The 23,767-nt window shown below is 35.5% G+C and overlaps 4 protein-coding genes across 6 annotated transcripts; all 4 read right to left on the minus strand.

Moving 5' to 3' along the window:
* Positions 1-6,473: 6,473 nt before the first annotated feature.
* Positions 6,474-10,255, minus strand: LOC113737891 (prolyl 4-hydroxylase 2-like). 2 transcript variants are annotated; one of them, XM_027265033.2, is made up of 7 exons: positions 10,070-10,254; positions 9,901-9,958; positions 9,701-9,805; positions 8,557-8,614; positions 7,793-7,968; positions 7,081-7,150; positions 6,474-6,966 (listed from the first exon to the last, which is right to left on the minus strand). In XM_027265033.2, exons 1-7 carry the CDS (start codon positions 10,189-10,191, stop codon positions 6,671-6,673), a joined length of 885 nt encoding a protein of 294 aa, XP_027120834.2. In that variant the 5' UTR covers positions 10,192-10,254; the 3' UTR covers positions 6,474-6,670. The 2 variants fall into 2 exon arrangements, with proteins under 2 accessions (XP_027120834.2, XP_071940336.1); XM_072084235.1 differs by having other exon boundaries at positions 6,777-6,929; positions 10,070-10,255.
* Positions 10,256-11,061: 806 nt separating this feature from the next.
* LOC140038822 (uncharacterized) lies at positions 11,062-12,541 on the minus strand. The gene is made up of 4 exons (XM_072084236.1): positions 12,083-12,541; positions 11,697-11,988; positions 11,490-11,599; positions 11,062-11,392 (listed from the first exon to the last, which is right to left on the minus strand). The coding sequence occupies exons 1-4, from the start codon at positions 12,179-12,181 to the stop codon at positions 11,117-11,119; spliced, it is 777 nt and encodes a 258-aa protein (XP_071940337.1). The 5' UTR covers positions 12,182-12,541; the 3' UTR covers positions 11,062-11,116.
* Positions 12,542-12,821: 280 nt separating this feature from the next.
* LOC140038821 (replication protein A 70 kDa DNA-binding subunit B-like) lies at positions 12,822-22,663 on the minus strand. 2 transcript variants are annotated; one of them, XM_072084234.1, is made up of 13 exons: positions 22,252-22,663; positions 22,141-22,172; positions 21,814-21,892; positions 15,186-15,330; positions 14,826-15,096; positions 14,645-14,741; positions 14,406-14,530; positions 14,228-14,306; positions 14,001-14,130; positions 13,761-13,912; positions 13,537-13,657; positions 13,230-13,458; positions 12,822-13,148 (listed from the first exon to the last, which is right to left on the minus strand). In XM_072084234.1, exons 4-13 carry the CDS (start codon positions 15,327-15,329, stop codon positions 13,024-13,026), a joined length of 1,473 nt encoding a protein of 490 aa, XP_071940335.1. In that variant the 5' UTR covers position 15,330; positions 21,814-21,892; positions 22,141-22,172; positions 22,252-22,663; the 3' UTR covers positions 12,822-13,023. The 2 variants fall into 2 exon arrangements, with proteins under 2 accessions (XP_071940335.1, XP_071940334.1); XM_072084233.1 differs by having other exon boundaries at positions 12,822-13,151; positions 22,252-22,661.
* Positions 15,454-17,589, minus strand: LOC140038763 (uncharacterized). Its single transcript, XM_072084028.1, has 3 exons — positions 16,836-17,589; positions 16,241-16,769; positions 15,454-16,159 (listed from the first exon to the last, which is right to left on the minus strand). The coding sequence occupies exons 1-3, from the start codon at positions 17,587-17,589 to the stop codon at positions 15,454-15,456; spliced, it is 1,989 nt and encodes a 662-aa protein (XP_071940129.1).
* Positions 22,664-23,767: the final 1,104 nt, after the last annotated feature.

A 23,767-nucleotide genomic window follows, 5' to 3' on the forward strand; every position in this document is an offset into this window, starting at 1 on the left:
ACATTAAATATAATACAACTTTATGAAAACTTGAATTGATGGTAAAAAAGAATCAACTCTCATTAAATGGGATAGGTTTATAATAACAATTACTTACATTGAATAAGGGTATTTTAGAAAAATTAAAATACAACTACATTCTTCAATTGGAAAGTGGACTATAATTTGGGACAGATAAAAAAAGAATACAGGACTATTAAAGTAAGACGGAGGGAGTATTTTTTTTTTTTTACATACATCAAATCATTACAGTAATTTTTTCACGAAAAAATGACGAAAAAAATGCAATCCATACGGACACTCCACATGAACCTTACGTGAAAAAAACGAAAAACCCACTATTGATTTTACTTGAGTTTTTTTTTATCTTTTTTGGGTGTCTAATTCCTCTCATCCCCACTCATCCTTAGTTCCTTACGTGGCACTATGTCATACACACGCACATACTTCCATCACCATACCTACCACTTGATCGCGTCAATCAACTCTCATCCACAGAGACGAGGATATGTCCCAGCAGAAGTGTCTGTCTGTGTACTGTCACAAGACAAAAGCCCGATTAATTTTACTGCGGTCCTCTTTTTTTCCTTTTTTTTTTGAGTGACCATTTGCTTTCATCTCGACTCGTCCGTCCTTACGTGTGCGTGTGTGTTCTAATTGTATGCGTGCGTGTCCGTCCAAACATTTGCTTTCGGGCCGGTTTATCCGTTAATTCCATATTTTTTCTAATTGTGTGCGTGTGTGTGTTATTTTCAGCTTCTGAAAAGACTCGTCCATCCTTACGTGTCACTATATATATATATATATATATATAGTATATAAGTTTGCACAGAATTACAGGCAACTCATCTAGTACTTATTTATATCTATATAAATTTGAGAAGAAATTTTCATCATGGTTAAGCTAAAACTAGAATTTTGTTTGTACCTTAGCACGGTTTCTTTTATTATTTATTGTAAATTTATATAAATATGAATAATTTAAATATAAAAATTAACAACAATTATACATGTTCATTCATATTAAATTTAAAAAATTAATATATTCTAAACGTTCAATTATTTACTAATTTTTAAAAATTTGTTTACATACTTTCATTAAACATATGAGAATATATATCAAATAATGTATCCCATATCAAAAACTTGGTAGATATTCTTTTTTTATATATATATAAATATTCTTTTAAATAATTTAAATTTTTATAATGACCATAAACCTATAACTATAATTAGGTAGAAACCTAGAACTATAATGACCATAAACCTAGAACTATATATTCACATTTAATTAAGTAGAAAAGATTCAGCTATCTGATTTTTTTCATTAATAAATATTTAATTGGTGTAACAGTTAATTCTCGTTTTTGTACTACGTTAATTCAAAATTAACAGAAGAGATGATAAACAATTTGAATACTAATCAATGATATAGTGGTAAAAGGAAGTAATTTATGGAATATGTAAAATTTTAATAATTGTGATTTGAAAAAGATTTTACTAAAGTTCTACGTAGTAATTTCATAGAAAGCATTAAGATAAGATTAGTTATTTTTAAAATTTATTTTAGATAATATTAGTTATTTTTTAAGCTATTTTAAAATTTGGGATAATTTATAAACATAAAATATAATATTCAATATGGGTAAAACCCAAATGACCTATAACCCATTAATTTTCTTCAATTAGGCATGCCACATAGGAGTGAAAAATAACTCTAATTAAAATAGTTACTTTCATATATATATATATATATATATATATATATGTATGTATGTATATAGATGCTTCCAACTGCTAATTCTTGTTTCATAGAATTTTGAATTTTTTTAATTGTTATGTATCTTTTCATGTCTTTTGAATTTAAAAAGTAAGAGGATGTTCTACTTAAATAGGAATATGGTTTGATAACTATTAATATGAGGGTAAATAAAGAAGAAACATTACCACACCTATTAAAAGTAAAAAAGTAAATAACAATAATTTACACTTCAACTTAATAATTTTACCTAAAATGGCAAACTATATAGAAAACAAAAAAGAAATAATATTCATTAGTCATAGATCTAAAAAATCAAGAATGGTACTATTCATTAAGTTTAAATTATGAAATCACTAAATCAAAAAATGAAGTCTTATCGGCCTTTCAACATGGAAAAATATAATACTTTTGACCCTAAATTGCATCTATTTAATTTGTATATATCTGATACAAATTTGACTCTAATTAAATTTGAATAATAGTGCAAAACTCAAATGCTAAGAATAGCCTTGGGTATTATTCATTATTTTATGTATTCCTTTTGTTTTCTTCATATGTAAATATGTAACTATTATATATATATATACATATATATAGTAGTCAGGGCTTCGTTTGCATTTTCGAATGTCAATAGTTGCAACCATTGTGTTCAATTTTCAATTTCATATGATTTTCATATTATGAGATATATTGCAAACATGTTAAACCAAATTGCAAGTTATGATTTCTTTTGTTTCAATTTTTATCTTTTCAATTTATTTGGAAAGTACAAATATAAGTACATTTTAAAAGTATAAAACCAAATTTCAAGTTATGGAAATTTTTTCTCTGACTTCAAATGTTAACCCCTCAATTTGGAGATTGAATACGGATTCAATCACAAAATTTCTCCTTTGAAAATTAGAAAAAAATTAATTCTTTTTTTTTTTGTGTGTGGCCAATTCAAAATTAATATAAAAAATAACTAAGTTTAGTTTTTTTTGTACTTTTGTATTGAATTTTCTTTTTTATTTTTTATCCTGCCCAATTTACTTTGTAGTAATGTAACATTAACAATATGTTAAATTATGTTTTCAATAAAAAAAAAGAGAAACTAAAAGTCTCAAAAGTAGGAAATGCCAATCGTAATTACTACTATTTTTAAAAAAATCCCAACACAAACATGACATAGTATATACATATGTGTACATGTAATTCTCATAAGCATATAAATTTTTACAGCATAATATATCGTAAATGAAAAATTGTAATATTACTTTATTCTGGTTTGGCCGAGTGGAAGAAGAAGAGAGGAGTAAAAGAAGGAATTGGAGAAGGCCAGGCTTGAGGGATAGAGGTTGGGACGGAGGGGCCCTATCCGAGGGTTTGAGAGACTAATAAAGAAAAAAATGGTGGAAAATTAGGGTGCAGGGATAGGAAGTTAGAGGGGAGGGGAAAGGAATATTCAGGAGTTAAAGAGTGGCGGAAAAAGTCAAAAAATGAGTGTGAACTACAAAGTTGGGAAGATAAAGGGGGGAAAGAAATAAGAAAATTGTGGGATATGACAGAGGTGTTAAAAAATGATAGGAAGAATGGCACTGTAATTGGAGATGCAAAGGTCATAGGAGCTAGTTTTTAATATTTTTGAAAACTCTAATAACACATCTTACAAAGATTTTTTAATCTATATTAAAGTCTATGAAAAATATTATCTTATAAGCACTCAACAATTTTGAATGTCGGAGGAAAAAACTTTCGAAAATCGAGGAACATGAATTAGTTATCATTTATGTTTTTTATATTATAAATTTTGATATATGATTATAAATTTTAATCTATATTATAAATTTAGTAATTTTTTTGCTTTTTGCATATATTTTATTCTGTATTACAATATATAAAAATATATATTATTATTATTTTTATTTTAAATTAAAAAATAAATCCGTGCATAGCACAGATCGAAATGCTAATTTGTGCCATCAATTTGGGGACTGCACTTGACAAATAAATAAATTCCTCTTGACAAAGGGAAATGCGTACGTACTAATAAATCAACTTAACAGCAAGTTGTCGATGATGATGCTGATGACATATATAAGACATTAATTAATGCATCAAGAGTGCGAGTTTCAATTTTCAATAGGGGTATTGAATTTATCTTCTCGCCTTAACAAAATGTAAATTTAAACTTGATAAAATTAATGAAATGTCACCATTGGGAAAACTATGGGTTAGCCTCACACTACCATTTTGTGTTGTTCTCGATTTTGGACCATGAAACGTTACACTTACATACATGGACTGAGGCCGCCGACTCAAGCAAATTTAGAGAAATTGGAGGTGGCCACGTCTGGATGATGAAATGACGAGCACGGGTTCCTACTTCCTGCTGCTGCTAGACTAGTGGTACCACCTTACAGAATTAGCGCATGATGCATGTGGAAACGTCTGGACAAATAAATAGGGGTTGGACATTTCTTGGCAGTTCTGTTAATGCGTTGCAGTAAAGAGTTCCACTGCCCCAGCCAGTGCGATTTGACGAATGGGCCAAGAAAGTGAAATAACACAAAGTGAAACGTCAGAAAAGTGTGTGTGGCAACTGTTCTTCTTTTAAGGGTCAAATGCAAACCCCCCCAAACTATATACTGAGTTACAGTTTACCCCCTAAACTATAATAATAGGCATTTTGCCCCCTTGAATGATATGTTTGGACAAATCTATCTCTTTTATTTTAAGCATTGTTGTTTTTCTTTTTTCCCTATCATTTTCTTTTTAAATTCTTCCTTTTTTTTCTTTAAACATTGTTTAAATAAGTAGACTAGATTAGTCAAAATTTGTTTATTTCTTAATTTCGTATGTCAATATTTTATTAAAAAAAATCTGTGGAATGCAAGATTTTTTTTCCAAATGTTGAAGTCAATGTCATTTAAGAAATTGAACTTTTCAAATATATAATAACAAAATAGAGAAATTGATTAATCAATTATTAGTAGTATCAATAACAAAAAAGATGAACTACTATTGTTGTTTATTCTTATTTTTTATTTCATTACAAATAGCAATTGCTAACTTTTCTTTTTTATGTGATATATAATATATTACTTTTATTATAAGTAGTTGAGTAACTGTGAACTCTTAATTAGTTTATAGGTACTTAAATTGTTGAATTACTAGATTAATACACTTTACAATATAAGCTACATATATTTTGTAATAACAAAGAGTTTATTATGACAAATTATTAAGAATGAATTTAACAAATAAACAAATTTAAAAAGCAGTTTAAAAAATTTTAAAATTTTTGATGCAAGTCTTTTCACATCGGAGAGAGATGTTGGCTAGTTCTAAGAGAGAATGAGAACAAAAAGAAAATAAAAGGAAAAAAATTAAAAAAGCTAATAGAGAAAAAAAAAAGAAGAAAGGATTTAAGATAGTAAGGGTAGTATTGTCCAAATATATCATTCAAGGGGGCAAAATGCCTATTATTATAGTTTAGGGGGTAAACTGCAACTGAGTATATAGTTTGTGGGGGTTTTTTCTCATTTAATCCTTCTTTTAATGACGAAAAAATTACTTAGGTGTTTTTAGCTAAGAGGGATAATTAATTGGGTCAAGTAAGTGCGAGAAAATTACCAATTGGCTGAATCCGGTTGCTTTGTGGGTCCTCCTTAGATTGTCCGTTTGGACCGTTCTTTCGATTCCCGCTGAGTAATTAATCTAACTGTGTGTGTGTGTGTGTGTGTCGTTGTTCCTTGCCTCCTTGTCGTTGTTCCTTGCCTCAAGGAAAAAGTGCGAGAAAATTAGGCATGAACCTAACTCGATCTAGATGCGGAATGAGAAAATTCCTGGTAGGGCAAAGATTAGGAGATTATTTGAAATATTATTTGGAATAGCACTTTTTATGATGTGATGTCTGTGAGATAAAAAGGTAATTGAAAAGACAAAAAGGTGTGTTGAAAATTGTATCTGTGATGTAAGCAAATAATTTTTGACCATTATTTGGCTATCCAAACACACTCAGTACTTTTAAATATCATGCTCGTTTTCCACACCAAAGCCTCTAAAGAGTTTTGGGTTTAATTGAAATCAATCAACCAATCAACCCCTATGATTTCATTTCGGAGATATGCTATGACCTCTGTGACGATAATCGGAATTGAACCCACTCAAATTTATATATATATATATATATATATATATTTATATATATATATATATATATAAATCTCTCCAGTAGTTCATGAAGAATTTTGAGGAGTTCGCCTCTCCAGACCAGTTTCTGTAAATTAAGAATTAATCTCCCAATTACTGCTGACATCACACTTCTTTGCGTGTCCGGGGTTTGGTGACTCCAGTAATGGGGCAACAATTTCTGCATATGAGGGTTTGAGGACAAATCGAACACCCATTAACCTTATGATGCCCTACTTGTTAGTTGACAATGTAAAACCAAATGGCCCGATATAAACTGGAATGGTCAATAGGAATGATCTAAGCTTTTTGTTTAGCGCTCAAGCATTGAGCGATTATAACGATGCGGTGGGAGTTAATTTCAATCTATTGTACTAATGGCATGCTGTAAAGCCTCGAGCCTATGCTCGTCATGTACATTTCTTTTGACTAAGCAATGCAATCTACCGTACCGTTTCATCAAAAAGCATTATATATATATATATAAACTGGAACCCCAAATGGATGATTAAGCTAAATAGGGTGAAGAGAAGGAAACTAAAAGGGAAGAAAAAATTATTAAGCTTGAGTACAGTAAATACAATGCATATACGTGTGCTCTGATCTCTTGAGAAAATTCAGAGTAGCAGCCACGCCTAAAACCCTCAATAAACAGGAATACCATTTAAATAATGAACAAGTACAGTGATTTCTCAGACAAAAATGCCTGTCAGTGGAAAGCATCGTATATAACTCCTAACACACTTTGCAGCTCTTCCTACACGACCCTGGAATTTCTGGTGATCCCACCATATACTCCGGATTTTTCTTGCATTCGCCTAGGGCTGCCCATCTCTCACAATTTTCACTTGTATCTGTGCAGTTATCAGTGGATCCCAAAATCTTGTCGAAGTTGTCTACATGAATCCACTTTGTTGCCGACCATTTCTCACCTTCAATCACCGGGCAACCCCCATGAAGACTGATAGGGTCTGGAACGGCACTTGGGTGCAGACTGAAGAATAAAAGTGCATCTCCTTTGTGAGGTTTCACTAGAAAGTTCCAATTTTTGTGGGAAAGAAAAATCAAAGGGTCAATCAAGAATCAATGCTGAATCCACAATATCAGTATACATTACCAAAGCATGACTAACTCTAAGGCCTCACCTGCGATACCTTTCTTCCCACAGTCTGACAGATCCTCATCACTAGTCATAGATCGCCGACGGGATAAATCCTGCAGAGTTTTTTTTTTTTTTTTTTGGAAATTTTTATTTAGAGAACAGTATCCCCACAGGACCATGAGAACTTAACAAGATGCAGGAAAAAATTTCTACAAATATTAACAAATGAATATCACGTTAGATGATGAGAAACAAAACAGTACATGTACCCATAAAGCAGAGGTTTCACAATTTCGCATAAAACACTTGTCCTGCCTCTCATTCATTATAGTTTCGCAAGCCCTAGCTAGGGCCTTTCAGTACTGATACTAAGAAAAAACTTATCTCTGGTATCGTGAAATTAAGCATTTGGCACATCTAGCCTTTACAAATCAAAAGCACAACTTTTCCGTAATTAATTTCTAAAAACTAAATATCATACAGACCCAAAGCACAACTAACCATAATTAATTTCTGCAAACTAAATCTTACAACTAATTATCACCAAAACTTATAGGACTAAAAGTTCAAAGCCAGTACTGATTTATACTGCACAAAACAGCTGGCACATTAACCAAAAGGTTTGTGCATAAGGAAACTCACCAAAAAAAAATGGATAAAGGGAAATGGCAAAGAGTAATTGATTTTGGCAACACATAAGAAATGATATTAGTGTTAGAGCAAATGGAATAAAAAGTCATATCGTGTCAACTAACCTCAGCATTAGGAAAAACTGTTTCGCCCACTTTTTCAACATCAGAGAGATACATCAGTACTGTGGCTATACGGTGTCCTCCACGAGCAATATTCACCTTGTCAGCAAAGTAATCATAGTGCGGATCATATTTCTGTCCATACTCATAATGAAGTACTTGTATGTCTTCACCATTCTCTGCAGAAAGGAAGTAATATGAGCCCCAATTCAGTTAACTAGCAATCAAACCCTCCCATCATCCATGCACCCATAGTTAAAGCACACTTTGGTGGTCTAGAGGAAATTTTCACAAGACACTAGTCAGATAATATGGTTGAAGATGAATGAGAGTGAGAAAGCAAGGACTCTAGCTGGACCAAATGCTTTGGATTTTGCCAAAAAAAAAAAATCTTTCTGCCCATGATTTGCAAACCAAACCATTTGTCCTCATTTCCACAGGGAAGATGTGTTATTTAAGTGGAGCCATACGGGGTTTCAGTATTTGAGGCTCGGATAGCTAAGGGGAATTTGCTGTTGAGACACAAATCTTAACAATAACCCAGAGAAATCTTTTAAAAAGGTAAGCTGCCACACGATGTGACATCGAAGTAAGTTTTGCACATAAATGGTGTACATGCCAGCATCAGTCATTTAAAAAGGGGAAAAAGATTTTTGTGGAGTGCGGGTGCATCTTTGTAGTGAGCTGAACCCAATATTTCAGGCCGCAAAATATTGATGTGAAAGAGGAATTTCCACTACTGGAGCTCGGTTTAACATGAAGCACACCTTGAGGTAAAAAGGTCCATGTCGCAATTTTCTCCTCTATACCGGCAACAATGGGATCCTATTGGTATGAGAGGTAATGAGAAAGAATGTCAGAAAAAGAAGCATGGAGTTAGCAATAAAATAATCAGTCAACTGGTATAATTGGGACTGCAGAAGTAACAGATATCATGTTTTACAGTACATGCTAGTTAGTCCAGTTTGGAAGCATGGAAAAGGAATGATATAAATAGCTATTGCCTCAGTTGATCTTACCAGTTGCCTCCCAAGTGGGAAAATTAAAATAAAATCCACAAAAAAAAGGTCCGGGATAAGCCATTATGGATAGAGCTTCTTAGATCCTCATCATGCATTTACTAAAGTGCCGTAAACCATGAAAAATTTGGTAACACATGTTGTAGATAAAATATAGACAAAACACAGTAAGGTAATTATAAATTTCAAAACCAGCAGATCCAAATAATGCGAACGCTATTCGAGTTTCAGACTACAAACCAGAGTGATATCCATAAGCTATTATCTATTTCAACAGGCAAATCCTTCATTGATCAGTTATGAATTCAAACAAGTCACTATCATGTGGTTTGTTTGTAGTGATTTTCTGTAAAAATAGTAACTTTGCATATTTTGGGCCATTCTTCCATTCCTGCTCGTATACCTTCTTCTCGATTATAGAAATTATATTTGCCATGTTTAACACAGATAAATTTGTAGTGCAGTTCCCACATATCATGATTGCAGATCAATGGATTAGCACGTCTTCTATCATACCACCTTAACTGAGTCTCTAATTCTTCAGTTACTAATATAACAAGTGATGCAGTTTGTGCAAATGTTGCTTCTTGAATAAATATTGCATAAACAAGACAATTGAACTGCATTTCACGCGCAATTATCCTCTCTTAATTCTCCAATTTAAAACTCAAAGTTCCAATGATCAAATCCTCAATAAAAATTCCAAAAACAAACTTAAATTACTCCCACCATTTTTTTCCTTTTCCTTTCTTTTTGGCGGGTGAAAAAACCCCTCATAATAGATCTAACTTCATCCAGCAAAAAATAATTTTGGAATACATTTCTGACACTTTGATCAGGATATAATGGTAAATTCAAAAACCACTAAACGAATAGGGGATAAAAGTCGAACCTTTCCCTTAGGAATAAACATGCCGGAGCTAGTCCGAACCTCGCTGAGCTTACTTTCGCCAGATAAATTATCCGCCACCGCCGATCTCTTCAGCTCCGATTTCGCCTACTCCATCAACACTGATGCCACATAAAGAAACCAAACTTCAATATTCCAAAAATATTGACAAAATTGGGGGAAAAATAAGCAATTGAACTTACCAGAGAAATCAAATGATTGCATTCTTCATCCGTAAGAAATCCCTTATACACAAAAGCCCTGGAAAAGCCCCACAAAACAAATAAAGAAATGATCAAATTTAAACTACTGAATAATGTCGTTAAAGTAATTCAAGTTACACCATTTACTGGTCAACGTTAATAACAATACCTGGGTTTCCATGAAATTTGTTTGACCTTCGAGGGATTGATAATTGAAGAGCTCCAAGATGTAGCTACGATTGATAATGAGATGGAAAGGAAGATTAAGAAAGAGGATCGCGGGAATTTCATTGCGGAGCTGAGGGTTAAGAGTATTTTGGCAGGATTCGAAAAGTTTTTCCGGGAACAAAAATTTAATGAAGTCTTGACTTTATTTTGGAGAAAAGTTTTGCTGATGTGTTTTCCCACGCCTTTGACTTTTAGTTGTCACTAGGAAGAGGATCACCGCGCATCGCGCGGTGTGCGAATGCAATTATGCCCAGTAATGGCCAATTTAATTGTAATTTATGAACAATATTAGCTAATTCAAATGGCAAGTAATATAACAAGTGTTACACAAGATGAAGCGTGTGGTTAGTTTGCATCTAAAAAAGAACGCGTGGAAATAGAAAATTGAATAGGTAAATGATTTTGTATTTAGCGAGAATTGTATAAAATGGTTAGTTATTTGTAATATTAGCAGGGACGTTTTTATACATAAGTTAACAGGTATATGTAGCACTTGTGAAGATTTTTTTGGTAGAATAAATGGAAAGAGTAAAGAACATAATAACATGTATAACTTAGACAAATTAGTTATCAAAAAATGTAAATTTGAAAAAGAATGTAGTATGTTTATTATGAGTAAAGAATTTCATAATGGCTGCTGAATGCTAATCAATTGTTTGTTTTATTTGCTAAGACTGATCAGTGAACAACAATCATTGGCATCGAGTATGCAATAGGTGACAAATTCCGTAATGGATAATTGTAAAAATAGGCGAAGGGAATTTTTTTATGCTACCATTATTGTTGTTTAAATATTTTTTTTTTCACAGAAAGAAGACATGCGATATAATTGTTTTTTTGTAAAAAAATGAGAGACAAGAATATATATTATTTTTTATAGTATTGTTGACCGATCAATGGAAATAAAGGTTGTAGTTGATGGAAAATGGCAGATTTCTTTTATTTAACTAATGATAAGCAGATTACATCATATATTGCAGCTGGATTCCTAGACATCTGAATAGATATTAAACGTGTGATACCATGGGAAAATTTTTTCAACACCGGTATCATCAAAGATTAAAACAGTGAAGACAGTTTCTGATTCTGGAATAAACACCAGGGTTTCATTATGCTGTAGCTGGTGCTCAAGAACGAAAGTTCTCCAATTTCGCCGAAGGCGTTCACACTTGACACCAATTTGAGTGCTTCTATATCCAGTTTTGATAAGCAATGTAGGAGTTCTTTCATGATTTATGAAATGATCAACAAAGCGTGGAATTTGCTGATAGTAATAGATGAAAATTAGAATGTATGTAGAATCAGAAGAAAATTTCTTGCAAAGGGATTAAAAGGACGAAGGCAAGGAGAGAATAGTTCACCAAGCTATTTGGAGTTGCTGAGTGGAAAATTTGGTAAAAGCACATAGAATCGGATAAATTTTGACAGAGATCCGGTTGCATTGAGGAAGCTACATGCTGCTGTCTAGTGCCTGAACAGTTATTAGCAATAATTACGAACCATGTATTCAAATAGAAGTAATATATTGTATATATTAGAATATAGGATAGGTAGAATGGTGGTAGAACCTTGCAAAGTAAAATTGCTTGTCTGTAAAAGATTTGGCAGGGGAGCTGTCCAACGCATGTAAACCTGTGTTTGTAGTTCAGAAAAATGAATTACATCAAATATTAGACTTCCGGCATGGCGAAGTAATAGCGTGTCATGCCTCTTAATGCTATTGTGCTCGCAGAAATAATCCCAGCCTTCTCCAAACGAATGGTTAGTGACCATTATGGGCCATTGTTGCAGTCCAATCCTGAGAATGATTCGGCTGGATTGGTGTTGAGCAAGCAATAGCTCAAATTGAGAAGGAAATATCTGGAGAACATGGAGAATATAAATAGTGTTGATAAAGTCTTTGGCATAAACATTTAAATTAGATCATTTGGATGTGCATAAAGAAAGACCAAACCTGTCCTCTATGGATGCACTTGAGAAGGAAACAACAAGCTGTTAAGTTGTCATACGTGAGATGAAGGTCTGGTGCTGTTGTGCAGCTTATTTCTGACATTGAACTAATAGAAGGAAGGTTTAAGAAGCGGAGGAAAAGAAGGCATCAATTTAAGGAAGATGGGTGTGCAAGGCAAGTTCATCTTCTGAAGATTTAAAAGCACATATAAACACCTTTTTCGTTGGTTTTAATGGCGAGTGCAGACCTGCTTTGTACTCTAAGTGAAGAAATTTATTGATTGCAGTAGAGGACGGTAAAGAATGGGCAATAGAAATGACAATTCGATGTTATTTATTAGGTGTGAGGCGTCAGCTGACCATAATATAAAGCTAACATCTACCCTGTACTTGGAAAATTTAATTGCCTGCAAGGAATTCATAGATAGTCATGCTTTTGTCATGTCTGTCATATATGCAGTCAAAGAATCAGTCTAAAAAGGAGCAACACAAGGTGAATTTATAATCTCTACGTCCCAAAGAAGGTAGTAGGTGCAATAAATAAAGAAGTGTACATACATAGCTGGACGGTTAAAGAATTGATTGCAACATTTGCATAAAAGAAGATGAAAAGGAACAGAAAAGCACTCCAAGATCATATAAATTTTAAAGTCGACACAATGAACAAAGTAAGTTTCTTGCCAGGAATCCAAAGATTTCTATGAAAATCTCCTTGATATCCAAGATAAAGATTGCAGTTCATCTTTGGAGGGCTGGCAGGAACATTGATACAAAAGTAAGCATCGACGTTAGATGGTGATGCAAAAGCTGTTTGACAGGTCACCACGCAGTGAAGTCAAAAGGCTTACAAACATAGTAGTAGCACATTCAAAAGTAACAAAAAATGTGCTAGTTTGCATATAGAAGTGCAGATGAAAAAGGCAAAAAAGTTCCCAAACTCCTGATTCATCTCAATTTTGTCCTCTTGTTGGAATTCTTAGTAGCAGGCTCAACGTCATCAGTGGCAGTAATTTCTGCTTCATCAAACTTATCACTGAGGCGGAGGCGAGCTTTTGAACCAGAGCTACTTTCTTCTACAAGGATAAAGATTAGTTGGAAATGATGGTAAGATACGAAAGTTATTTGTTAAAACTGTAACTATGTGGACCAACCTGGAGCCAGAAGCTGAGCAGCGTCAATTTTGTGCTCAGACGAGATAGGTAAAGCATTTGGTTGTTCTAGTGATTGAGCAGAATCAAATCCTTGTTCAAGTTCAGAATAATGCAAAATTGTATAACGTTGCCTGGCATCCGCTAATTGAGTCTGGATTGGTTTAATATGGAGCAGAAAAGTCTTTGTTTTCAGGCTGTTGTGAGCAAACTCAAGTGGAAGTTCGTGGTTCTACAGGCAACACAAAAAGGAATGACAATTGGGAGTAGATTGCTGCTTTCACTAACAACCACATGAAGCTAAAATAACCTGGTTAAAATGATCCATTGCTTCAAGGGCGGTGAAGGTGAGAAGCTTCTCCGCCAGGTCGCCAAAGACTGAGGCTGGGATAACTCCGTTGTCATCACTTAAATCAACGTCGAACCGACATCTGAAAAGTAAACATGTAACGTATTAGGTAATGGATTGAAGCCTGGTGAATTTAGGTACAATTTCCTACTAAATATAATGCTGAGGCTTTAATAATATAGCACCTGGGCACAGCAGGACTCTTCTGCTTGCATGAATTGCAGGTAAACTCAATGCCGTAGTCTGCTGCAGTAGCGCGGTTGCATTTTGCACAGCTCATATACCAATATTTCTGGAAAATGTGCTCAAAAGAGATTTTTGCCTTGACCAGCGTAGTCTAAAAGATAACCAGATATAAGTTCAGAAGCTAAATATGCATGACTAATTTTAAGGAAAGTGGTTAAATAGGAAAAGCGTCATAGCACCTTCTGTGACAGAGAAACATTACAGTTTAAAGTAGTCTTTTGGTCTGCTTTCAAAAAGAGTTGAGGATTGTATTTGATGTAACTCTTTGTTTCAATCAGGCTTGCAATTAATTTAGTATTTCTCATTGCCCTGCACAGCGAATGATGAAATCAGAGAATAAGGGAAAAAAAATGAGAACAGCTCATATTGCGTGTTTATGAAAAAAGCAAAGAAATAGGCATTGAACCAATTCTTCAACTCTCTTGCGTCCTGTATGGGTGGGTCAACAAGAAGTGCAGAATCAAACCAGGTAGAGAGTGAAACTCCTACAGAATAAACAACAGCGGAAGATTTCAGGCATCACTGGCAAGCTTTAAAATAAGTAAATAAAAGTTATTACACAGAAGGGCAGTATTTTAACGAACCATTGTAGTTGTTAACTTTTAATCTGCGCCCGATGACAACTGGATAGGCCTGAATGGTATTCACTAAAATCTGTCCTTCATTGTTCAGAAAGTCATCCCACAAAGATAGCATCACTGTTTGAGAACTAGTATTCACATTGACATATAAGTCAACATTCAAAGAAATAAAAATGGTTACAAAAACAAGAAGATAGAGCTAGCCAAAAACAGTAATAGGATTATAAAAAGATGGTGCTTACTGTTCATTAAGGAGGACAAATTTCTGAACATTTGACTGTTTGGAGTTCTTAGTTATCGTTTTCTTCTCTAATGAACTGATTACAACTCCCAGAACGTCTACGAGACAGCAAAAGCAGGTCAGGAAAGTAATAATCAGTTTGATGAGGGCAAACTCGCACTTCAAAGGTAGCTAAAACTTACCTACAGACTTGCTTTTGTCGTCCATGTATTGAGCTAAATCTGCAAACTCTGTGAAGGTAAATTTAACAGGCATGATGTCTTCTTCCCTACTAACTTCTTCAATAACAGTCTTAGCAGTAATCACCCATTGCACAGTCAAGTCAGAGGTCTGAAATTTCGGTGGAATGCTTCTGACATCAGCATTTGAGATCTTGTACTTTCGATAAACTTGAAGAACAGGACTCATCTTAGGTATGTCAGCATTGAAAATGATGCCTTCTACTCTAGAACCCTGTTAAGGAGATCAATTGAAAAAGTCCATTAAAACGAGTGTAAGATTGAAGAACTGATATGCTTAGAAAATATGCTCTAAAATATAACCTCGGAGTCGTAGAAGATCAATTTTTGTTTCTTGGTCGGTGTTCCCATTGAATCAGTAACCTGTTGCTTTTCTTGAACAGTTACAATACAGCACCAATTTTTCATATTAGGAGCGATATCTCTGATTGATAACATGTTAGTCATCCTGAAAAAAGAAGAAGCAAAAAAATGTATAATCTGGAAAGTGATATACGGATGAAATAACATTAATAAGTAAACTAAGGGATAGGGATATCCAGATATACCTGAATGCAAGAAAGATATATAGCTAACTGAATTGAAATACTTCATTGAATACAACATTTCTAGTTTTGCAGTCTTTTTTTGTACCATCAAAAGTCCCAGGAACAATGAGAATCTTGCACGCAGATGAAGTTTTGGCTCTGGACAGAGCTACATAGAGCTGTCCATGAGAAAAAACAGGTTCACGTAAATAAATGCCAACATAGTCGAGAGTTTGTCCTTGGGACTTATTGATGGTCAATGCAAAGCAAAGGCGGACTGGAAACTGCGTTCTTATGAATGCAACGCCATTCTTTTCATTATCGGGAGTCTGTAGAGGCATCTTTGGAATTAGGATAATTTTTCCTTGATGCTGGCCGAAAACAACTTCAGCAGAAATAGTGTGATGGCCAAGTTCTCTACATATGAGTCTAGTACCATTACAAAGGCCCTCTAGCGGGTTAAGATTCCTCATCAATATAATTGGACAGTTTTCCTTTAGCATTAACTTGTGAGGAGGAAGGCCTTTTGGATTTTGAGAATTGAGAAAATCTTCATAATCACCTTGGTGCCGCTGATCAACAGTTTTGTCTGTGCTAGTGTAAGTATACAGCTTTCCAGGAAATCTCCTAATTAGGATATCATTCAACTCATCAACTGAACTGTTTTTAGGAGCAAGAATACACCTATTGATCATACTATAAGGGTCTCGAGAATAGAGAGGTAAATCCGGGAAAACACAACTTATTAACCTGTTAATAGAGGACTTAAGTTAGGAATCATATAGGTAAAAAGTCAGACAGATAAACCAGCATAGTAGTAAATTATTTAACCTATTCAGCGACTCTTCTTTATCATTATAAGGAATGACTAAATCTGTGGAGAGAGTTATTTCACCATTCAGGTCAACAGGTTCCTTTCCTTCGCCCACACTTAATAAGAATTCAGAAAACTGAGGATCTAATATAGCTCGCATATTTTCTGACAGCTTTAGCTTATGAAGTTGAGGCCATAAAGGGGAATTAAGAAAGCAGGACTGTAAAAGGACCTCTTTTGTTGAGTGCTCAATTACAGGCAGTGTTTGTCCGAAATCCCCACCAAAAACGACAACTTTGCCCCCAAAAGGCAGGTTACATTCCATAATATCTCTCAGCAAATCATCAAATGCTTCAATAGTTTCTCGTATGGCCATTGAAGCCTCATCCCACAAGATCAATTTGGATTCAGAGAGCAACTTCGCAACGCTACCTTGCTTGCTAAGCTGGCAAGTTTTGCTCTTTGAAAAGTCAAGAGGTATTTTAAATCTTGAATGTGCAGTTCTTCCTCCAGGTAGGATAGATGCTGCAATTCCAGATGTCGCCACTGCAATGGCGATATGACCTTGTCATCTCAAAGTAGCGAGGAGCAACCGGTACAAAAAAATTTTACCGGTACCCCCCGGACCATCAATAAAAAAAGGATGGCCATGCGAAGAGAAACATGCTTGCAAGATTAAATCATAAGCATATTTCTGTTCAGAATTTAATCTGGAAGACAGTAACATATCCTCTGACGGTACGCTGATGTTTCTCTCGTACTCAATTTCCTTCGTCAGGGACGTGCTATATGAACTCATGAGATTATGTGGCACCAATTGGTAGTCACTAATATTTTTACCCATCTGGCCAAGCAATCTGTTAATATCAGCCAGAACAAGTCTCCTAATTTCGTCGGGAGAGCAGGGATGATATTGCTGATGTCTTTCATAATCTCTAGAGAAATCTGGTTCAAACTTCTCCCATAACATTTTGGGATTAGTTGGAGAATAATATACCCGAAGAGTGGCAAATAAGAGCCTGAGCGAAGACGGCATCTGAAACGCAACAGCCTCTTCAAGCGTTTCTTCTATATACGAATCAGATTGTAACAGACCAAGTGCAAAGGCAGCATCTCTGAACGAACTCATTTTTTTGTTGTTCACAGTTAACAGATCATCGAATGATGTCGATCCAGGAACATGAGTTAAGAGAAGGCGTAGATAATATCGCTCTCCCTCTGTTGGACTAACACTAACAAGTCTACCTATCACTTTCCGACGTTTCCTTTCTGTCCAGTGTCTATACTTAGCAGTCCAAACGAAATGTTGAGGGAAATCCCTATAGAAACATTTAAGATTTTCAGCCACTGCATTTGTTGCATTCATTTTGAAAACTCAGTTAACATGGTTTTTGAAAAGTCAGCCTTGGCTAATAATAGCAAGAGATCTGAGTTTTTATCAAAGGAAACAAACTGCTGATTTGGGAGGTGAACTTGGAGTGTATAAACAGAAGGAGTCATCTCATTTAGACGAAATTCATAGATGCGCCAAAAAGCCTCGGGAGGCGAAATATATCTACCCTTTTGAAACTCATTAATTTCATCGATATCAGGAGGACCGGCATCAGTTACAACCTTAAAAGAAACCAGATCATGACCTTTAAACACATACTTGTACAAGTACTTCACCAGCTTTATAGTAGAACAGATCTCGACGTTTATGTGGCAATCAAACAAAGCAAGGAGGTACGGGTTGTAAGGCACAACCCACCTATTATCGAGAGTAAACCGTCGGACCTTTATTTTTCTACCATCATCCCTTCTTCTATAATGTGGGTAACCATCTTCAGCATGAGTTGTTTGTGAACAAAAATCTTTGGGATAACGACTTTTGCATGAACCGTCTCTCATACAAGGGCAACTTTTATCCATATCCCCGCAAGGGCCGTGGATCATATGCTTGACAACAAGATTATATAGGTGAGGGTAACGAGCACGATCAGGTAACTCTGCACAGACAACCTTATCATAAGATTCAGGATTAAGCAGCTTGGACTGAGGTTTTAAGATCAAGAGTAAATGAGCATGGGGAAAGCCACGCTTTTGGAACTCAATAACATAGACACATGCTGCGACCTCACCAAAAATCTGCTTATTCAAAATTTCAGACTTGAGCATCTCAAATTTAGCTCTAAAAACTCTGGCTAGAAGATCCGGTCTATCTTGCGGCTTCTCATGATACTTTAGATTGTCCTGAATTTCTTTCCATGCTGGATTGCAGGTCATGGTAAGGAAAATATCAGGTTTACCATATTTCTGAACGAGCGCCATTGCATCAAGATACCGGCGCCTCATGTCTCTCGGGCCGCCGATAAAAGAGGATGGAAGAACTATCCTACGACCGACTTTAGACCCTTCAGACTGGCCTATAGAAACACTGTCCAAGACTCCTTGGAGGATCTCCGATCTTATCACAGTTTGTTGATGCCTATGGAAGTCCAACCTCGAAGTTTCTATCTTGACATAAGAATCAACAGAAAATTGCTGTAGAAGCCTAAGGCAGTGCAATAGCATCGATTCATCATCATCCCTTATCTGAAATCTGTAGCAATAATACTCTCTAGTTGATACCGTGTCTCCCTCGTTCTTCGCTCGATCGACAGCTATATAAGATACAAATATTTGGTCGATGAAGAAGATGCTCTAAGTTTAATATTTAATAGTGCAGAAGCAGTAAGTCATATACTTGCCTCTGCGCTCCAAGTCCATTAAGTGCGAAGGGTCATTAACAGAAGAAGGATCAACGTTAGAATCGTCCTCACAGGAGTCCCCATTTCTTTTCCTCTTATATAGTCTTTTAATACCATGGTGCCATCCACATTCACCTCGAGGAAAAAGAATAGGATATTGTAGAGGGTCATAACAGCCATAGTAATGATTAATCCTATGACTGGTATGTGAGTGAGTATAGACCTGAATATGAGCACTCATGTCTACAGTTTCATTTTCATCTTCAGTCCATATGGCAGCAACTTGTGAGGCGGATGGCAGGTTATAGACACGTTGGTCTAAACCAGGGTAACAGTTAAGGATGATTTTATAGTTGTCAAGGTTTGGTATATCCCTGAGGCTTTTAAAGAATTTGGTGTAAGGATTATTCAAAAGGATGCGCATAAGGAATTTTAAAGTGCTTTCACGCAACTTCTCACAGGCTCCAGTTCTTTTTGCTAATTCTTCATCGGTGTCAAAGAAGTAGAACTGAATTCCTGATGGTTTGTCGGCTGGCTGCGTCAAACCATTGAGGAAGTGATAGACTTGGCCTTGAATACGAAAGGTATAAACACATTTCGTATTCTTGGTCAATTCTGGGTCATACCTCGCAGCAAAGGATATAAAGCCCAAGTTATTATTATAGGTTCGAACATTATTCCTAAAGTGAGCGCTTTCTTCGTCATTTCCGATAAACAAGCGCTTAAGATCATAAGGCATTGCTGGAATAACTAAAGAGATCTCGCCGCCAGAGCAACAAAAGCTAGGAGGTTCTAAATAGAACCTCTTAGCTCCACAGTGGTGACAGTTAGGAACATCCGGAAGGGTAATGACTTCATGAAGGATCTCATCAAGCTGAAAAAGGCCCTGTTGGCGACCTCTGCGAGGCCTCGCTGCATTTAATTACAAACTATAGCTGAGAAAGGCACTAAGTATCGGCATCTTAGGTAATCAACTTAATAGCATAGCCTGGTAAGCGATGGAAAGTGAAGGAGAATTAAAAAGCTAACCCGGAGCCTGCTTCCTGACATGTCCATGAGAATTACGAGCTTGACCAGAAGGCTGCTTTCTAGATCGGAGGGCAGAAGAACTACGACGGTGACCCTTTTCCCCTTGAACACGTTTTTTTTTGGCAGACTTGTTAGACTCTCTATCTTGAACAGAAGAAGTTTCTGCAACTATATAAAGAAAAGAGCTGAATCTAAAAGTTTAGAGGCATCTGGCTGCGTATAGTTAGCAGAGGGACCAAATAGTGAAAGTTCTAGCCAAGTAGAACCGAAAAATATATATTTTTTTGCAGAGGGTCTAAGTGGGCAGGGCAGCCAAAGAAGTATCTGCAATCACATGGGAAAAGGCAAAGGAATATATACCTTGAGAAGTTGCTGCTGATGCAGAAGATTGTTTTTGAGAGACAGATGTTTCTCTTTGCAGATATAGTTCTCTATGGATATCATTCAAGACAGGCTGTTTTTTTCCAAAGTCCATATAAGGATTAGACAAAGGAGAGAACTTAACAACATTTTCAAAAAGTCCATTATCAGGTAAAACTTGTTTCTCAGTGGAAAATGGACGTATGGATTTATCAAATAGAAGAGGAAAGCTGCTTGTTTGGTCAGGCAGCAAAAAAGGTTCAGAGGAAGCAGTTTTTGTTCCAAGACTTGGGCACTCATGAAGAGGAGAATATACTTTTTTAGAATTCATGAGAAAATTAGTTATAGGACAATATTGAATCACATTTTCAAAAAGATTGTTCATAGGCAGGATCTCTTTGTCACAGTAAGGAGCTTCTAGAAAGTTTGTTAGTTCATCTATCCCTGATACAAAGGCAGAGCTCTTATTTTTTTTGTTAAAAAGATGCAGGTCAGGCGTAGCCGTAAAAGAACAGGAGGCTGAGCTTTTTCGTTTTCCTTGGAAGGGTGTAGGTCGACAGCTCCTAAGAGTAGCCGTATCAGTGAGTGGATGTTCTAGGTTGACACCTCCTAGTACACCCCTTGCTGGTGCAGGATGCATTTCCTTAGAAGAGGAAGCAGAATGGCTATGAAGACTAAAGGAAGCAGACTCACGAGATGACATGTACTGTAACGCTTCAGCAATAACACCGATGCTATCATGGCCGTCTTTAAAACTCCCACTTTTTAGCATCTGGCCATGCATAACAGGCTGCTTTCTACAATTGGTCGGGGCAGTGAGTGCCTCAGGGAAAGAAACACCTGTTTCCACATAACCAAGTGGAACCTTGCGAATACGCGAGAGAGGACGTTTTTCTTTTTTTTTGGCAGCCCTATCTTCTCTTCGACGACGCAAAAGCTCATTTTTTTCTATGTCCGGCATTTCTGCGTACTTTTTGCGGCGAGCAGAACTTTTACCCATTCACGCTAATTGGGTAAAGCGCACAGGAACTATATATAGAAAGGCAAGATTGAACAAAAAAAACACAAAAAAAAGGAAACAGGTCTGTAAATGCCCTCGCTAAAAGTAATAAGCAAGCAACGAGCAGGAAAATAAGAAATCCAACAGCTAGGAAATAAGCAGCAAACAAACGAAATGGACATATAAAATAAGTAACAAAAAGTAGTGCAGCATGAAATGCAAGGCTGTCTATAATTTCCATCCTTCAGCAGTAATAGTACAGGAACAGGAGTTGAAAAGCTCCTTGTTAACTCAACAAAGTCATCCAAAAGTTTCGGGAAGTAGTAAATAAGCTCCCGCAATTCAACTCAAAGAAGTGAGGCTCTAAGAAGATGCAACCAACCACATAGCAGAAAATACAAGTGGTAGAGACGGAATATAGATAGCAAAATATAAAAGAAATAGGAAAGAGAGGAGAACCAGAAACACTAACCTGTCTGGCAGCAAAAAAAGCTTCGGGGCAGAATCAGAGAAAAGCAGGCGGTACCACGATAAAATCGAGCATACAAAAGCTAATAGCGAAAAGAAACAGAACAAGGGAAAATAAGCCCGTGCTAATAGACCGAGTGCAATGAAAAAATTAAAGGCATTAAGCTGGTGCGCAAGAAAAAGAAAGAAACCGTTGCTGGAAAAAGAAAGCAATAACTAAGTAAAATGACAAAGCAACAAGGGGAAAAAGGAAAGTAATTATTTTTTTGTAAAAAAAAGCTCAACAGATGCAGAGGGACTAAGCTAAACGTTCTTGGAGCAAGGCACTCACCAGCAAAACAGCAGAGATAGCAACTTTGCAAGCTGAAACAAAGTCAGGAAATTAGTAATGAAAAAGCCAGAAAGAAGCAAGAGCAAGAGAAGAAGGAAGTTGATAGCTAACCTCTATTGTGTCTAGGAAAAAAGTAGCCGAAAGGGATTAGAAGGGAGGATGCAGCAGCTGTGGATCTACCGCCGATCATGATGGTAAGCCGCCGAGGTTCTGCTAGAACAAACCAGGTAATGGTAACAACCACTGTACAAAGGGACAACACCGGATTATCCCTGAACAGAGTAAGGCTGAAAGGTGATGTTTGGCAGAAGGCAACAATGACGGTCACTTCATTTTTACAAATATGTCCATGAGCAGGAAATAAGGAAAAAAGAGAAACTGAGCAAACAGAAAGATAAATGCTGGGTAGTTTAGTAAAATAGAGGTACCAACTTTCCCATCAAATACAACTCTCCACCAAATGGAAGTAATCAGAAGTGATGGCTGATGATGTATTCGATTAAGATGCGCAGAAAGTAGATTGCAAAAATCGATGCCAGCAACGGAAAGAGCAACTTTTTAGACAAATATACGAAAAAAAAGATTTTGTTCAAGGAAAAAATACTAATAGAGAGGCAAATTTTATTCTGAACAGCTAAAATGCAGGCCAACTAATTAAGTCATCATTAACAATAAAAAAAAAAGTGACGAGGAAAAGGCAACAATTAACAGAGAGAAATTGATAGGTAAATATAAATGTAAGTAGGAAAAAAGGCACTTTTTTGCTAACCCAATATATTGGGTCAGATCAGGCAATAAATAATTGTTAACAATCAACGTTAAAAAATGATAATTATTATTTGTTTTGGCAAAAATAAAATTTTTTCCTAATAACTAAAGGAACCGGTAATTAAACATGATCCATTAGATGAATAATAATACAAAGCAAGACATTATTAAATAGCTATTAACAATTAATTGTAGCGTATTGGTAAATAGATACAGTTTGGTGGAAGAAAAAAATGGTTATTTTTTTTGTTAAGACGATCCACTGGAGCAAAAAAAGAAGAGCGGCCAAATAAACAGCGAATCATCAAAGGGGAAAAAACGAAATTATTAACTAACCAACGAAGCATTAATGGCAAAAAAGCATCTATTTGATAAAAGAAAATTAAAAAACAGATTAAATGTGTTTTTATTTCTGGAAAAAAAATGGTTTTTTTTTTGGCTAACAACTGCAAGGGAGCACTAATTAAACACGATTTATTGGATGACAAAAAAAAGGCACAATTAAGCGCAAAGCGCCAGTAAATAAATGCAGTTTGGTGGAGGAGTAAAAAAAGGACATTTTGTGCTCATACAATTCGCTGGAGCATAAAAAAAGAAGCTAAAAAACCAGCAAACCATTAACCGGGGAAAAAAATTGAAGTATTAATTAACTAACGAAACATTAACAGAAAAAAGGGCATTTTTTTTATAACATCCATAAAATAAAACAGTTGATAAATATATTTTTTTTGCGGAAAAATGTCCCTTTTTTTTTGCCTAACAACTGCAAGAAATCGGTAATTAGACGCGATCCATTGGACAGCAAGGGAAAAACCATTATTAAGCAGCCAGCAACAATGAATTGCAAAGTATCAGTAAA

Source organism: Coffea arabica, chromosome 3e (genome assembly GCF_036785885.1).
Source record: "Coffea arabica cultivar ET-39 chromosome 3e, Coffea Arabica ET-39 HiFi, whole genome shotgun sequence".
Classification (NCBI taxonomy): Eukaryota; Viridiplantae; Streptophyta; class Magnoliopsida; order Gentianales; family Rubiaceae; genus Coffea; species Coffea arabica.

Coding starts and splice junctions, on each gene's coding strand:
- LOC140038822 (XM_072084236.1), bottom strand. CDS start 12,181: ATGTCAGAAATAAGCTGCACAACAGCACCAGACCTTCATCTCACGTAT. Junction 11,989..12,082: donor AGTGCATCCATAGAGGACAG/GTTTGGTCTTTC, acceptor CATGTTCTCCAG/ATATTTCCTTCTCAATTTGA. Junction 11,393..11,489: donor CAGCAACTCCAAATAGCTTG/GTGAACTATTCT, acceptor TATTACTATCAG/CAAATTCCACGCTTTGTTGA.
- LOC140038763 (XM_072084028.1), bottom strand. CDS start 17,589: ATGAATGCAACAAATGCAGTGGCTGAAAATCTTAAATGTTTCTATAGG. Junction 16,770..16,835: donor TGATGGTCCGGGGGGTACCG/GTAAAATTTTTT, acceptor TCGCCATTGCAG/TGGCGACATCTGGAATTGCA. Junction 16,160..16,240: donor AAAGAAGAGTCGCTGAATAG/GTTAAATAATTT, acceptor CTCTATTAACAG/GTTAATAAGTTGTGTTTTCC.
- LOC140038821 (XM_072084233.1), bottom strand. CDS start 15,329: ATGACTAACATGTTATCAATCAGAGATATCGCTCCTAATATGAAAAAT. Junction 14,531..14,644: donor TTTGTCCTCCTTAATGAACA/GTAAGCACCATC, acceptor TGTGAATACTAG/TTCTCAAACAGTGATGCTAT. Junction 13,913..14,000: donor ATGTTTCTCTGTCACAGAAG/GTGCTATGACGC, acceptor GTTATCTTTTAG/ACTACGCTGGTCAAGGCAAA.
- LOC113737891 (XM_027265033.2), bottom strand. CDS start 10,191: ATGAAATTCCCGCGATCCTCTTTCTTAATCTTCCTTTCCATCTCATTA. Junction 8,615..9,700: donor TGTTTATTCCTAAGGGAAAG/GTTCGACTTTTA, acceptor TCATACCAATAG/GATCCCATTGTTGCCGGTAT. Junction 7,969..8,556: donor ATGGACCTTTTTACCTCAAG/GTGTGCTTCATG, acceptor TCCTTTCTGCAG/AGAATGGTGAAGACATACAA.